The sequence below is a fragment of the Spinacia oleracea genome, chromosome 2 (genome assembly GCF_020520425.1).
Source record: "Spinacia oleracea cultivar Varoflay chromosome 2, BTI_SOV_V1, whole genome shotgun sequence".
NCBI classification, from domain to species: Eukaryota; Viridiplantae; Streptophyta; class Magnoliopsida; order Caryophyllales; family Amaranthaceae; genus Spinacia; species Spinacia oleracea.
The window spans coordinates 941714-959421 of NC_079488.1; the positions used below are offsets into that span (position 1 = coordinate 941714).

At 38.6% G+C, this 17708-nt stretch overlaps 1 protein-coding gene across 1 annotated transcript in view; it reads right to left on the minus strand.

Annotated features, from left to right (window-relative positions):
• The window catches only part of LOC130466719 (uncharacterized), a 34044-nt gene extending 16939 nt beyond the window's left edge, over positions 1–17105 (minus strand). Inside the window, exons 1-3 of the mRNA XM_056835330.1 lie at positions 17007–17105; positions 15832–16129; positions 15610–15720 (exon numbers count right to left, since the gene is read on the minus strand). Coding sequence (XP_056691308.1) covers positions 15610–15720; positions 15832–16129; positions 17007–17105 — 508 coding nt within the window. The remainder of the gene's footprint in view (positions 1–15609; positions 15721–15831; positions 16130–17006) is intronic.
• Between the last annotated feature and the right edge of the window lie 603 nt (positions 17106–17708).

Below are 17708 nucleotides of genomic sequence, written 5' to 3' on the forward strand. Positions count from 1 at the left end.
TAATTAATTTGTATCTGAATAGGATTTCGATTCCCTTTCTATACCGCTATAAATATGAGGCTAGGGCTCACAATTTATAACACAAGTTTCAAAGTATTCAAAGTGAGTTTTTGAGAGAAAAATTCAGTCACACATTTGCCTATAAAGTGCCGAAAATAATAGTACCTTAAGGGCGATTCTAGTTGGTCAATCTTAAGGCGGATCCGGACGTGCTGTGGACTATCTACGGAGGGACGACACTTGGAGTCCTAAAGACTTGTTCTTGTTCGGTTCGGGCGCAGCTAGGGAAGGCACGCAACAAAGAGTATGCATCTAATCTATGCTAAATGATTATGTGTAAATAATATGTTTTCCTGGGTTTATGGTTTTTCCGCATGATTTATGAATTGTCATATGTATCATAACCTAACAGTGGTATCAGAGCCCCTTATTATTTTCATAATCTAAATTGCATGAACATGGTTAAATATTACAAATTTGCAAGAATTAAAAGGGGTGATTAATTTTCGTAATTGTTAATTAATTGCAAATTGCGTTTATTTAATTATACGTACGCAGTTTTTCGGCAGTTTCTTCGTTACTCATCCGAATTGAGTGATTTTTGTGTCAATTCCGCATGTAAAAGGCATTCTAAAATTTTTCTGCCGAACCCAGAATTCTCAAATTCGAAGCCTAACTATGACTTTTCGAAGGTTTTAGTTTTTCGAATGCAAAATTTCGTAAATTTAAGATGTTAAATTAAATATTTGCGATTCTTGTTGATAAATCTTGAATTTTTGATTGACCTACTGCATATGTTTAACAAGTTTGAATGCCTAGTCTTGTTAATTATGCAATCTAATTTGTAATTATGATTAATTTGTTGAAAATTAGAATAATTTAGAATTAATTTGATTTTCATAATTAATTGTAATTTAATTAGAAACCTATGATTAAAAACCACCATAAAAATTGTAAATTTACGATAAATTTTAAATTTTTATGACCTAGACTTGAATCCATAACAATCGGAAATCAATTGGATAATAAATTTTCGATTTTTTCGCCCTAAAATTATGAAATTAATATTATTTATTAATTTGTCATTAATTTTAAATATAAATTTTAAATTTTTATGCGATTCGTTCATATAACTTGCACGCACGAAGCAATGGACGCTTCGTGTTACCCTTAAGGGGTGTTGTATAATGCGGGCATGCGACGACGAGCAAGGGAGCTCGTCGCCCGTGCGGCACGAATGCAATGAGCAAGGGCGTAGTGCACGAGCACAAGGCAGCAGCCCTGCCTTGTGTCGTGTGCCACGACCAATGGACGAATGGGCATGGGCGTAGGGCGAGCCAAGGCAGTCGCGTGTGGGCAGCAAGCGAGCTGCGCCACAACGCGCGCTGCCTCGCACAAGAGCGCGCAGCCTCGCGCGCAGCGAGCTCAAGCTCGCGTGCCACGAGCGCTGCGCCTAGCATTGCTCGCGCGCACAGCGAGCGATGTCGCCCGCCCAGCGAGCGATGTCGCGCGCCCAGCGAGCGATGGCTCGCGCGCCCAGCGAGCGATGTCGCGCGCCCAGCGAGCGATGTCGCGCGCCCAGCGAGCGATGTCGCGCGCGCACTGCGAGCGATAGCCCGCGTGCGATGAGCGCTGGCGCGCGCAGCGAGCACCAATGCGTGCGGAGGCTTGCGATAGGGATGCAGAAGCTATGCGACGAGCGCATGGGCTGCGCGCACATGGCCAGCAATGGCTGTGTGCGTGCGGCCCATGGGCGTGCATTGCGTAGGGTGTTTGCGTTACGATTAAAGATCGTTTTGAATGTTTAATTTGAAAATTTCAGTTCACGTAATTTTAATTAATTTTAAAATTAATAATTTAAATTATTTTCTTGGATTTTAATTTTGAATATTATAATTATAATAAATGTTATTTATTCTAATTATTTTACTAAAATTAAAATCATGAATTAATTTAAATGCGACTGAAATTAAATTAAACTTTTTGGATTCAATTATAAATTTATATGAGCTTTAAATTTTAATTAAATTTGTATGTTTCCGGTTAGACTAGAAATACATTTTTATGTTTAAAATTGGTAAAGCATATGAATTTATTGGTTTAAGTGGGAGCGCTTTTTAGTCATAAACTCTTGATTAGGTCTACAAATCCTTAAGGTTAAAACAACTTGATTAGAATTAATAAGGACTGAATAATTGGTAGATTATTGGTGCCCTTGATTAATTGCTGCAAATGTTTACGTGATGCATAATGTGTTTTACTAACCAGCTATGTGGGCCATTCATGATAATGAATGGGTGAATGGTATATATTGTATATGTACTGTTTTGCAGGTTATGAAGTGACTAGTATGGCCCAAATAGGATAGAAAATATGGTCTGCGTACCATTAATTTGAATGTAATTGGTCTAAAGTACCAAAGTTATTTTTCAATTCAAATATGGTCTGCGAACCATCAAATAGTTGTAATTAGTTATAGCTTATCCTATTTGAAGAAAATGGTGCCTCCCACGGAGATTTTCAAGACGGACTTTGAAGTCAAAGCTTCAAGATGAAGTCGGGCCATACTAGATCACAAATATCTTATGCATGTTTTAAGTTATTTATTGTTTTAAATATGTCTTAAAATGCATGAGATCAAAAGCTTGATTATGTTGCATGATTAAGGATTTTAGTTCACTTAAAATCTAACCAACATAGTAAGAGCCTTAAGTTCCAAACTTAAAAATTGAGTTAAAAGGTGCCATGCCAAAATATACACTTGCTTGGATATCCTTTACATCAATCTAGTAATAGTTTTCGCTCAGCGAGGTGTTACTTATTGGTCCTAAAGGGGCAAGGTACACAAATAATTGTGAGTACATGTTAGTTTTGGTGAAACTCAACGATATAAGTAAGGAGTCCTTTTATGTCGTGGCAAATTCGATAGGTTTACCTAATAAGTTCTTAGACGTACCTATCAACCAAGAATAGTTTCTAGACTATTAGCAAAAGGCTTTTGCTTACCTAAGATGTTCTAGGATTAAGTCGACAACTGTGCTTAGTTCTTCAATGATTTTAGGATCTTGGAATCATTTTATTCACACCTGCCGGAACACATAATTTGAATAAAATGCTTAATAAACATTGAATTATGCATGTATGCTAGAATTTAAGTTTATTAAGAGAAACTGTGAATGGTTATTTATTTGTTTATTCTTTTCAATTGTAGTTTTTAATATGGCAAACAACAATTCATTCAACATTCGATCAATTCTCGAAAAGGAGAAGTTGAACGGGAAAAACTTCCTTGACTGGCAAAGGAACTTGCAAATAGTTCTTATGCAGGAAGAAAAGGAGTATGTCCTAGATGAGGCGATGCCCGAAGCTGCAGGCGACGGGGTCACTCAGGCAGCCCTCAATCGTTGGATTGATGCCAACAAGGATGTGAAATGTCTAATGCTCGCCACCATGAGTGCGGATCTGCAGAAAACGTTCATCAACTCAGATGCTTTCACAATCATCAGTGAGTTGAAGAACATGTTCCAAGATCTGGCTCGAGTCGAAAGATTCGAGACTCATAGGCAAATTCTTGAGACCAAGCTTAAGAAAGGCGAGCCCGTAAGTCCACATGTTCTCAAAATGATTGGACTCATTGAGAATATGAGTCGGCTGGATCAGCAATTTTCTCAGGAAATGGCTATAGACACCATCCTCCATTCTCTTCATAGCGGGTATGACCAGTTCAAACTGAACTACAGTATGAATAGTCTGGACAAAACGCTCACTGAGCTTCACGGTATGCTGAAGACCGCTGAAAAGACGCTCAAAAGTGATAAGCAGGATGTGCTTATGGTGCGTGGGGGCAAGTTCAAGAAATCTGGAAAGAAGAGGAATGCTAAGAAAGGTGGCAACAAAGCCAGCCCAACTAAGTAAACTGGCGCCAAATCTGCAAAGAGAAAGGTCAGTCAACCCACTTCTGAATCCGAATGCTTCTACTGCAAGAAGAAGGGGCATTGGAAGAGAGATTGCTTGAAGCTAAAGGAAGATCAGAAGAACGGAACAGTCGTTCCATCTTCAGGTATTTTCGTTATAGACTGTATACTTGCTAATTCAACTTCTTGGGTATTAGATACAGGTTGTGGCTCACACTTATGTTCCAATCCACAGGGACTAAGAAGAAGTAGAAAGTTAAGCAAGGGTGAAGTCGACCTACGAGTGGGAAATGGAGCACGGATTGCTGCATTAGCTGTAGGAACTTACTATTTGTCGTTGCCCTCCGGGCTAGTTTTGGAACTGGAAGAATGTTTCCATGTTCCAAGTCTTACTAAAAACATCATTTCAGTTTCTTGCTTAGATGCTAAGGGATTTTCCTTTATAATAAAAGACAATAGTTGTTCGTTTTATTTTAAAGAGATGTTTTATGGATCTGCTAGATTAGTCAATGGACTTTATTTATTAGATCACGACAAACAAGTATATAACATAAATACCAAAAAGGCCAAAAAGGATGATTCAGATCTCACCTATCTGTGGCATTGTCGATTAGGCCATATAAACTTGAAACGCTTAGAAAGACTTCAAAGAGAAGGAATTCTAGAACCATTTGACTTAGAGGATTATGGTAAATGCGAATCATGTTTACTTGGCAAAATGACGAAGCAACCTTTCTCTAAAGTTGGAGAAAGAGCAAATGAACTATTGGGTTTAATCCATACAGATGTATGTGGACCAATGAGTACAAATGCTAGAGGTGGTTTCAGCTACTTTATCACTTTCACTTATGACTTCAGTAGGTATGGTTATGTCTACCTAATGAAGCATAAGTTTGAATCCTTTGACAAATTCAAGGAATTTCAGAGTGAAGTAGAGAATCAATTAGGCAAGAAGATTAAGGCACTGCGGTCTGATAGAGGCGGTTAATATCTGAGCTATGAATTTGATGACCATCTGAAAGAATGTGGAATTCTATCAGAATTGACTCCTTCTGGAACACCACAATGGAACGGTGTGTCAGAACGGAGGAACAGAACCTTGCTAGACATGGTCAGGTCAATGATGGGTCAGGCCGAACTTCCATTAGAATTTTGGGGACATGCACTAAATACAGCTGCACTCACTATAAATAGAGCTCCGTCTAAAGCTGTCGAAAAGACTCCATACGAATTATGGTTTGGAAAGCCTCCAAATGTGTCTTTTCTTAAGATTTGGGGATGTGAAGTATACGTCAAACGATTAATTTCAGACAAACTTCATCCAAAATCTGACAAATGTATCCTTGTGGGCTATCCAAAGGAAACAAAGGGGTATTACTTCTACAATACATCTGAGAACAAAGTGTTTGTTGCTCGAGATGGTGTCTTTTTGGAGAAGGATCACATTTCCAAAATGACAAGTGGGAGAAAAGTAGACCTCGAAGAAATTCGAGTCGAACAACAAACTCTAGAGAATGCTCAAGATGACATTCAGGATGAAACTCAGAGATCTTTAGAAGAATCTGGTGAGAATCATGGTCAATCTAGAAATGTTACCCCGCGTAGATCGCAAAGATATAGATCTCAACCGGAAAGGTACTTAGGTATTTTGACGAACGAGAGCTATGACGTTCTATTACTTGAAAGTGATGAACCTGCGACTTACAAGCAAGCTATGACGAGCCCTAGCTCCAAGCAATGGGAAGAAGCCATGCAATCTGAATTAGACTCCATGTCTGAAAACCAAGTATGGGATTTGGTCGATTTGCCAGATGGCTACCAAGCCATTGGAAGCAAATGGGTTTTCAAACTGAAAAAGGACAAGGATGGGAAACTTGAAGTTTTCAAAGCTAGATTGGTTGCAAAAGGTTACAGGCAAGTCCACGGTGTGGATTGTTTTCACCAGTTGCAATGCTAAAGTCTATTCGAATAATGTTAGCAATCGCTGCATATTACGATTACGAAATATGGCAGATGGATGTCAAAACTGCTTTCTTAAACGGCGTTTTAACAGAAACTGTGTTTATGACACAGCCTGAAGGTTTTGAGGATCCAAAGAATGCTAAAAAGGTATGCAAGCTAAAGAAGTCAATCTACGGATTGAAGCAGGCATCCAGGAGCTGGAATATACGTTTTGATGAAGCAGTCAGTGACTTTGGTTTCATCAAGAACGCGGACGAATCTTGTGTATACAAGAAGGTTAGTGGGAGCAAAAATTGCTTTCCTAGTATTATATGTCGACGACATATTGCTTATCGGAAATGACATTCCTATGTTGAACTCTGTCAAGATTTGGCTTGGGAAATATTTTTCGATGAAGGATCTAGGAGAAGCACAGTACATATTGGGCATCAAGATTTACAGAGATAGATCTAAAAAGATGATTGGACTTAGTCAAAGCACTTATATCAATAAGGTGCTTGATAGGTTCAAGATGGCGGACTCCAAGCGAGGCTACCTACCCATGTCTCATGGAATGACTCTAAGCAAGACTCAGTGCCCAAAAACACTTGATGAGCGTAGACGAATGAATGGGATTCCATATGCATCATTGATTGGTTCAATAATGTATGCTATGATATGTACACGCCCGGATGTTGCGTACGCACTCAGTGCTACGAGCAGATACCAGTCAGACCCAGGAGAGGCGCATTGGACTGCTGCCAAGAACATTCTGAAGTACCTGAAAAGGCACAAAGATGACTTCCTGGTCTATGGTGGAGATGATGAATTAATTGTTAAAGGCTATACGGACGCAAGTTTCCAAACCGACAAAGATGATTTCAGATCACAGTCTGGGTTTGTCTTCTGCCTCAACGGAGGAGCAGTAAGCTGGAAAAGTGCTAAGCAAAGCACCATTGCGGATTCTACAACTGAAGCGGAGTACATTGCTGCACATGAAGCAGCAAAGGAAGCTATATGGCTAAGGAAGTTCATAGGAGAACTTGGTGTAGTCCCCTCCATTAAAGGACCAATAGCCCTGTATTGTGATAATAACGGAGCTATTGCACAGGCAAAAGAGCCTAGACACCACCAGAGAGTCAAGCATGTACTTCGTAGATTTCACCTTCTACGAGAGTTCGTTGAAAGAAAAGAAGTCGAGATAAGCAAAATTGGAACTGATGACAACATATCAGATCCATTAACTAAACCTCTGCCGCAGGCGAAGCACAACTCGCACACTGCAGCTATGGGAATCAAGCATATTGGAGAATGGCTTTGATGTCTCTGTTTAATGTTTTAAAGTTTTAGAGTTTAAATCTTTGTAAAAAATTATTGGTTAATCATTCACAATAAATGAAAAGAATTCATTTTTCCATTTAATTTGTGGTTTATTAAATGATGAGTCCCTTCAATTTGACGATATATTCAAGATAGACTGTCAGGACCAGTCCTGTGACTAAGAAATGTCTATCAAGTGAACTTGAATGTCAAAAGTTGAAAATGGTCCCTAGTCGGAGTTTTCTATAAAATTGGACGCATAGAAAACGTTAGACGATTAGAATGCAAGATGACTAGTAGTTCTGTTTCTTGAACTATGTGGACATGGCAATGTCATAATCATTTGCATAGATACTTACTTTGGGAAGACTAGTATCGGACGAGACCTATGAAACTTTACTGTAAGAGATGAAAGTCTGTCATAAGTAAATTTCATTAAATTATTAGACACTAAATCCTCAATACCTTAGTGATTTGAAGATTACTTGTTTGAGAACTGGTTGCTTTGACGTTGACCAACCGTCGCACCGTAAAAGGAGGCTATAAAGGCAACGCTCAGGTAATCACCTATCAAACGAAGTCTAATCTCAAGATCGCAAGATTGGGATTGTCCTCCCATAAATCGGGATGAGATGCTTAAAAGTTGTACAAGGCCACTCGGAGAGCTAGAAACTGTGAAATGCATGGCCGTGCTCGGATGAATCATAGGCTATGATTATCTGTTTATTTGATCAGTTGAACTCTGAAACCGAGGAACACCTCTGGACATAATAAGGATGACAACTCTTACCTTATGTTCAAGAGCAAGCATCGAGCGACAAAGGAATTAGGAAATGCACACTTGTCCCTAAGGACAAGTGGGAGACTGAAGGAAATAATGCCCTTGGTCCAAGTATGCATTCTATGTTAAGTCTAATAAATGCGGTTCAGTATTAATTAACAAGTTAATAATTCAGTGAGATCAAGTGAGCTGAATGCCTAGCTAGAGGCCGCTTTAGTTCAAGTGGAATTAATGATATTAATCCACAGCTTACTCTTGACTGAACCCGTAGGGTCACACAAATAGTACGTAAACGGATCAAGTATTTAATAGCATTAAATACTCCATCTATGAATATTCGGAACCGACGGATCTTGGTTTCAGTGGGAGCTAAGATCGTCACAGGCAAGGAATGAATACTCCGGAAACGATGATATTGCCGGAAACGGAAATTTGGATCGTATCGGAAATATAAATATTATCCAAGTCGTAGATGTTGCCGGAAACGGAAACATGGTACGTATCGGAAAATATTATCGGAAATGGAAATATTGCCAGAATCGGAAATATTGCCGGAAACGGAAATATTGTCAGAATCGGAAATATTACCGGAATCGGAAAATAATTCCGGAAACGGAAATATTAAATATTTGTTCGAAACGGAAATTAATTCCGGAATCGGAAATATTAAATATTGTTCGTATCGGAAATGAATTCCGGAATCGGAAAATTTAATCGGAAGCGCATCGTACGAATAAGCATCGGACGAGGCCTGCCGGACGAGGCCCAGCACGAAGCCAGGCCATCGCCCAGCAAGCCAAGCGCGCCGCACAAACAGCCACGCCAGGCCCAGCGCAAGGCCAGGCCCAGCAGGCTGCGCGCAGCGCGCACAGCGCGCACAGCACGCGCAGCGCACAGCGCGCACAGCGCGCACAGCGCGCAGCGCGCGCGGGCGCTGAGTGGGCTGCTGCTCGCGCGCACGCATGGGGCCCATCGTGGCTGCCGTGCGTGTGTGTGCAAGTGTTTGTGTTCGTGCACGTTTCCTAAAACATGCAGAGTTCGGTTAATGATTAAATACCTAATTCTATTTGATAAATTAATTAAATTAGAGTTCTTATAGGATTCTAGGTTTAATTAATTTGTATCTGAATAGGATTTCGATTCCTTTTCCATACCGCTATAAATATGAGGCTAGGGCTCACAATTTATAACACAAGTTTCAAAGTATTCAAAGTGAGTTTTTGAGAGAAAAATTCAGTCACACATTTGCCTATAAAGTGCCGAAAATAATAGTACCTTAAGGGCGATTCTAGTTGGTCAATCTTAAGGCGGATCCGGACGTGCTGTGGACTATCTACGGAGGGACGAAACTTGGAGTCCTAAAGACTTGTTCTTGTTCGGTTCGGGCGCAGCTAGGGAAGGCACGCAACAAAGAGTATGCATCTAATCTATGCTAAATGATTATGTGTAAATAATATGTTTTCCTGGGTTTATGGTTTTTCCGCATGATTTATGAATTGTCATATGTATCATAACCTAACATTTGTTTCCTTTGGATAGCCCACAAGGATACATTTGTCAGATTTCGGATGAAGTTTTTCTGAAATTAATCGTTTGACGTATACTTCACATCCCCAAATCTTAAGAAAAGACACATTTGGAGGCTTTCCAAACCATAACTCATAAGGAGTCTTTTCGACAGCTTTAGACGGAGCTCTATTTATAGTGAGTGCAGCTGTATTTAGTGCATGTCCCCAAAATTCTATTGGAAGTTCGGCCTGACTCATCATTGACCTGACCATGTCTAGCAAGGTTCTGTTCCTTCGTTCCGACACACCATTCCATTGTGGTGTTCCAGGAGGAGTCAATTCTGACAGAATTCCACATTCTTTCAGATGGTCATCAAATTCATAGCTCAGATATTCACCGCCTCAGTTAGACCGCAGTGCCTTAATCTTCTTGCCTAATTGATTCTCTACTTCACTCTGAAATTCCTTGAATTTGTCAAAGGATTCAGACTTATGCTTCATTGGGTAGACATAACCATATCTACTGAAGTCATCAGTGAAAGTGATAAAGTAGCTGAAACCACCTCTAGCATTTGTACTCATTGGTCCACATACATCTGTATGGATTAAACCCAATAGTTCAGTTGCTCTTTCTCCAACTTTAGAGAAAGGTTGCTTTTTCATTTTGCCAAGTAAACATGATTCGCATTTACCATAATCCTCTAAGTCAAATGGTTCTAGAATTCCTTCCTTTTGAAGTCTTTCTAAGCGTTTCAAGTTTATATGGCCTAATCGACAATGCCACAGATAGGTGAGATCTGAATCATCCTTTTTGGCCTTTTTGGTATTTATGTTATAAACTTGTTTGTCGTGATCTAATAAATAAAGTCCATTGACTAATCTAGCAGATCCATAAAACATCTCTTTAAAATAAAACGAACAACTATTGTCTTTTATTAAAAAGGAAAATCCCTTAGCATCTAAGCAAGAAACTGAAATGATGTTTTTAGTAAGACTTGGAACATGGAAACATTCTTCCAGTTCCAAAACTAGCCCGGAGGGCAACGACAAATAATAAGTTCCTACAGCTAATGCAGCAATCCGTGCTCCATTTCCCACTCGTAGGTCGACTTCTCCCTTGCTTAACTTTCTACTTCTTCTTAGTCCCTGTGGATTGGAACATAAGTGTGAGCCACAACCTGTATCTAATACCCAAGAAGTTGAATTAGCAAGTATACAGTCTTTAACGAAAATACCTGAAGATGGAACGACTGTTCCGTTCTTCTGATCTTCCTTTAGCTTTGCACATTCTCTTTTGTAATGGCCTATTCCATTACAGTAAAGACAGCTTGATGTGGACTTGTCCTGCTTTGATTTAGCATTGCCCTTGGACTTTCCACTTTTCTTGAACGGTCTTCCTCTAGCCTTGAGTAAATCTTTGGCTTCACAGTCCAGTATTATCTCAGCCTTTCTGACAAGGTGAACAAATTCTGCAACTGTTTCTTCTCTTGGTTCACTTAGGTATAGTTGCTTGAAGCGACCAAACCCACTGTGCAGTAAATTGAGCAAGATAGAGACTGCCATCCTTTCGCTTATTGGTGTTCCTAGTAGACTTAGGCGATCAAAGTATGAACGCATAAGATCCACATGGAACCTCAGTGGGACCCCTACCCTCTGTTTAGTGCAAAGGAGCTGAACATGTGTTTCTTGGACTTCCATCCTATAACACCTGTTGGGAGAACTAACCTTTAGACCAGACATTGATTCAATCAACTCATGGACGTTCAGGTCCCTGTCCTCCGTGCTTCCACGACAGATATCCCTCAGATTCTTGATGAGCGTAAAAGGTTCATAAGCTACAAACCTTCTAGCCCATTCATCAGGGATATTGTTCAGCATGAGACTCATAACCTTTTTGAGATCCGCATCCCAGGCGAAAAATCTTTCAGGGGTCATGTCTCTGGCATAGTAGCTTGGCATGGGATGTAACAGTACATACTCAAGTCCATTGAGTTTGACTATTTCAACTAGCTTAGCTTCCCATTCAATAAAATTCGATAGGTTCAGCTTGACCATAAGCTCAGAACCCATGATGATGTTTTGATTGTTGTTTGCCATAATTAAAACTACAATTGAAAAGAATAAACAAATAAATAACCATTCACAGTTTCTCTTAATAAACTTAAATTCTAGCATACATGCATAATTCAATGTTCATTAAGCATTTTATTCAAGTTATGTGTTCCGGCAGGTGTGAATAAAATGATTCCAAGATCCTAAAATCCATTGAAGAATTAAGCACGGTTTGTCGACTTAATCCTAAAACATCTTAGGTAAGCAAAAACCTTTTGCTAATAGTCTAGAAACTATTCTTGGTTGATAGGCACGTCTAAGAACTTATTAGGTAAACCTATCGATTTTGCCACGACATAAAAGGACTCCTTACTTATATCGTCGAGTTTCACCAAAACTAACATGTACTCACAATTATTTGTGTACCTTGCCCCTTTAGGACCAATAAGTAACACCTCGCTGAGCGAAAACTATTACTAGATTGATGTAAAGGATATCCAAGCAAGTGTATATTTTGGCATGGCACCTTTTAACTCAATTTTTAAGTTTGGAACTTAAGGCTCTTACTATGTTGGTTAGATTTTAAGTGAACTAAAATCCTTAATCATGCAACATAATCAAGCCGCAATCTCATGCATAATTAAGACATATTTAAAGCAATAAATAACTTAAAGCATGCATAAGATAAATGTCATCTAGTATGGCCCGACTTCATCTTGAAGCTTCAACTTCAAAGTCCGTCTCGAAAATCTCTGTGGGAGGCACCATTTTCTTCAAATAGGATAAGCTATAATTAAACTAATTACAACTATTTGATGGTACGCAGACCATATTTGAATTGAAAAACAATTTTGGTACTTTAGACCAATTACATTCAAATTAATGGTACGCAGACCATATTTTCTATCCTATTTGGGCCATACTAGTCACTTCATAACCTGCAAAACAGTACATATACAATATATACCATTCACCCATTCATTATCATGAATGGCCCACTCAGCTGGTTAGTAAAACACATTATGCATCACATAAAAATTTGCGGCAATTAATCAAGGGCACCAATAATCTACAAATTATTCAGTCCTTATTAATTCTAATCAAGTTGTTTTAACCTTAAGGATTTGTAGACCTAATCAAGAGTTTATGACTAAAATGGCTCCCACTTAAACCAATAAATTCATATGCTTTACTAATTTTAAACATAAAAATGTATTTCTAGTCTAACCGGAAACATACAAATTTAATTAAAATTTAAAGCTCATATAAATTTATAATTGAATCCGCTTATTTAATTTATTTTTCAGTCGTATTTAAATTAATTCATGATTTTAATTTTAGTAAAATAAATGAAATTTATTATAATTATAATATTCAAAATTAAAATCCAAGAAAACAATTTAAATTATTAATTTTAAAATTAATTAAAATTACGTAAACTGAAAATTTCAAATTTAAATTTTAAAAATCGACAATCGTGACATGACGAGCACTTGGGCTTGCGCCCAAGCCCCGTCGAGTGCACGACCCATCGATGTTCATTGCACAACGTCGCAGCAGCCACGCGCAAGGCAGCAAGGCAAGCCACGCTTGCGCGCAGCCTGCCTGTCCATAGCATCGCAGCAGCTACGATGCTCCTCGCTCGCTCGCTCGCTCGCTCGCTCACTCGAGGCCACGCGTTGTGGTGCGCAGAGCAGCGATCGCTGGGCGACCAGCTCTCGCTCGCTCGCGCGCCCACAGCGTGCCATAGCTTCGCCCCATCGCCCATCGCGCACAGCGTTCGAAACAAGGCAGGGCTGCTGCCTTGTGCTCGCGCGCCATCGCCTTGCTCGCTGCATTGGTACCGCGTGGGCGACGAGCTCCCTTGCTCGTCGTCGCACGCCCGCACTATACAACACCCCTTAAGGGTAACACGTAGCTTCCATTGCTTTGTGCGTGCAAGTTTTATGAGCGATTGCATAAAAATTTAAAAAATTTAATTCAAAATTAATGACGAATTAATAAAACATATTAATTTCATAATTTTAGGGCGAAAAATTGAAAATTTATTAATTAATTGATTTCCGATTAACATGGATTCAAGTCTAGGTCATAAAAATTTAAAATTTAACATAAATTTACAATTTTTATGGTGGTTTTTAATCATAGGTATCCAATTAAATTATTAACTAATGAAAATCAAATTAATTCTAAATTATTCCAATTTTCAACAAATTAATCATAATTACAAATTAGATTGCATAATTAACAAGGCTAGGCATTCAAACTTGTTAAACATATACAGTAGGTCAATCAAAAATTCAAGATTTATCAACAAGAATCGCAAATATTTAATTTAACATCTTAAATTTACGAAATTTTGCGTTCGAAAAACTAAAACCTCCGAAAAGTCATAGTTAGGCTTCGAATTGGAGAATTCTGGGTTCGGCCGAAAAATATTTTTTTTGTCAAAAATTTAGAATGCCTTTTACATGCGGAATTGACACAAAAATCACTCGATTTGGATGAGTAACGAAGAAACTGCCGAAACACTGCGTACATATAATTAAATAAACGCAATTTGCAATTAATTAACAATTACGAAAATTAATCACCCCTTTTAATTCTTGCAAATTTGTAATATTTAACCATGTTTATGCAATTTAGATTATGAAAATAATAAGAGGCTCGTGATACCACTGTTAGGTTATGATACATATGACAATACATAAATCATGCGGAAAAACCATAAATCTAGGAAAGCATATTATTTACACATAATCATTTATCATAGTATAGATGCATACACTTTGTAGCGTGCCTTCCCTAGCTGCGCCCGAACCGAACAAGAACAAGTATTTAGGACTCCAAGTGTCGTCCCTCCGTAGATAGTCCACAGTACGTCCGGATCCGCCTCAAGATTGACCAACTAGAATCGCCCTTAAGGTGCTTAGGAATTTTCGGCTATTAGTGCAAGAGAGTGGCTGAATTTTCTTTCAAAAACTTACCCTTTGAATACTTCAATCGTGCGTATAAATTATGACCCTAGGCCCTTATTTCTAGAGGTTTGGAAAGGGAATTGGAATCCTAGTAGGATACGATTTTAATTAAACTTAGAATCCTACAAGGACTCTAATTAAATAATCCTAATAGGAATAGGAATTTAATCACACACCAAATCCTAATAGATTTAGGAATTGTGCATGGACACAAGCACACACACGCACGGAGCCACGAGGGCGCCCGCACGCGTGCGCTCGGCCCACGCAGCCCACGCTGGGCAGTCTTGCCTTGGGGCGCTGGGCCTGCCTTGCGGTGGGCCTGGCGCTGCCTTGGGCTGGGCGTGCGCGCGTCCTTGCTTGCTGGGCGATGGCCTGGCTTCGTGCTGGGCCTTCGTCCGGCAGGCCTCGTCCGATGCTTATTCGTACGATACGCTTCCGATTAAATTCCCGGTTCCGGAATTCATTTCCGATACGAACAATATTTAATATTTCCGATTCCGGAATTAATTTCCGTTTCGAACAAATATTTAATATTTCCGTTTCCGGAATTATTTTCCGATTCCGATAATATTTCCGATTCTGACAATATTTCTGTTTCCGGCAATATTTCCGATTCCGACAATATTTCCATTTCCGATAATATTTTCCGATACGTACCATGTTTCCGTTTCCGGCAACAACTACGACTTGGATAATATTTATATTTCCGATACGATCCATATTTCCGTTTCCGGCAATATCATCGTTTCCGGAGTATTCATTTCTTGCTTGTGACGATCTCAGCTCCCACTGAAACCAAGATCCGTCGATTCCGAACATCCATAGATAGAGTATTTAATGCCATTAAATACTTGATCCGTTTACGTACTATTTGTGTGACCCTACGGGTTCAGTCAAGAGTAAGCCGTGGATTAATATCATTAATTCCACTTGAACTGAAGCGGCCTCTAGCTAGGCATTCAGCTCACTTGATCTCACTGATTTATTAACTTGTTGATTAATACTGAACCGCATTTATTAGACTTAACATTGAATGCATACTTGGACCAAGGGCATTATTTCCTTCAGATCAATGCCAAGAAAATCAAGCTCGGGGTTTAACGAGTTATAACCGCCCAAAGAAGCATTCCCTATATGAGGTGAGGAACTAGGAGAAGTCACATCCGATAAATGATCAACAATGTATCGATCATCAGTGAGCATTCTAGTGAATGATCCAATCCCTACATTAGGAATTGTTATTGGCGAGTTCGAAGGCATGCTTGTAGGAAAATAACCCAAGTTTTCAACGACACTTTGATGCTTAGGAAACTATTCTAGGTACAATTGCATACTGGACATTGAATTTTGTCTCACAACAGCCCACATAGCTCTTAATGAATTATCATCATTCAATTGAATAGCTGCTGTGTGTGAGTTGTATATTGGATAACTCATTCGCATTTTCAACTCTACATATCGTGGATCACATCCCATAACTTCATATATCTTACTCAAAACCTCTGAGAAATTCAAATTAGAACCAATGAACAAACACTTACTTTCCCCGCCTAAATATGACACACCACCTTCTTTTTCTACAATTTCGCCACCAGTATAACATAAAAGTGGGAAATCTGAGAGCTCCACATTCTAATTACACAATTTCAAGATAAGAATTATATACAACACTACAATTAAAAACAGAAATATATTATAAAAAACTTCAAATTTATGAAAAAAATATTTCATAACACTACATACATGAGGGGAAACCAAAGTACTACCACTCAATAGAATAAAGCATGTATTGAACTCCCATTAAAGTATGAAATTAAGAGGATGAAATCTAGAACTACAAGTCCATAAATTCACCAAATTTCGGATTTATTTCCACAATTAACACCTTATACATGAATAAATAAAATTGATTAAAGGGCAATTAAGAAATTGGGGCTAACCTCACAATTGAAGATTGTAGAGAGACGAGTGGGGAATTAAAACGGCAACAACCGTCCAACACCAGAGATCACCGGCAACCACCAGATGAGCACCGGCAAACAGTTAAGCACCCGTACAGGGTACTTTCGCTCCTCTTTCTTTCTTTTGGAGGTTTCGTGAAATAATGGGTTTGTAGGTTTGAGAAACATGGGAAACAAAAGTAATAAAGTAAGGTTTTCTTTTTATTTTTTTAAATAAATGAGAAACAAAAGTAATAAAGTACTCTTTTATTTTTATTTTTTTTAATAAATGAAAACCGTAACTCATATTAGCGGTTTAACCTTGTGAACCGTATTCACCGTTTGCGGTTCTAATATATAAACCGCTAACAATGTTAGCGGTTTTATTATTTAAAAAAAAAATATAAAGCTGGTACCCGATCCTACGTGGACGGTATCATGGGAAATAGTTTTTATACCAATGTAAATTGGGAATTAGTTTTCGCTTTAGCTATTTCTAGGGAAATCGTTCCATTATTTATATAGTATATGAAAAAATAAAAAAAAATCAGATGAATAAGATATTGTACAAGGGTGCAGGATGAGAACTGTGCACTTGTTTTTTGTGTTGTTCCTTTTTTCATAATATGTGTTCTTTCCAAAAGCATAGCTGCTTTTGTACACGACATGTTGTTCTTTTTCCATTACTTATTTCAAACATTTTTCTGTTGTTCTTTTTTCATAACATGTGTTTTTGGTGTTGTTCTTTTTTTCATGACATATGTTTTTTCATTATAGACTTTCCAAACAAAGGAAAGCATTGCAAGAACAACAGAAGATGGTGCAAGCACTTCAGGAAAAGCTGCTACAACAGGAAAAGCAGCTGGATCTGATTGAACAAAAAAAGAAGGGTGGAGAAGGACAAAAAAATTCCAGCAAAGATCCTGAAAAGTAGGAAGAAACTGAAAAGAAAGAACATGAAGTAAAAGTGCATGAAGAGGTGAAAGAACCTGAAAAAGAGGAGGCTGAGGTAAAAGTTCCAGAAGAGCTGGATGAACCAGAGAGAAAAGAAAAGAAAACGAACTTAAAAATTACTTTGAGGTATCATCTGTGTTTGTTAATACTATTTCATATTTACATTGTAGTTGTTATTTTCGTTTCTTAAACATACTTTTGCATTTCTGTTTTTACTAGAAAGAAAAAAGACGGAGAAGAAGCTGGTGAGGAACCTGAAAAAGCAAAGGGGAAGTCTTGGAAATCAATACCAAACAGGAAAAGGACAAGGTACCTTA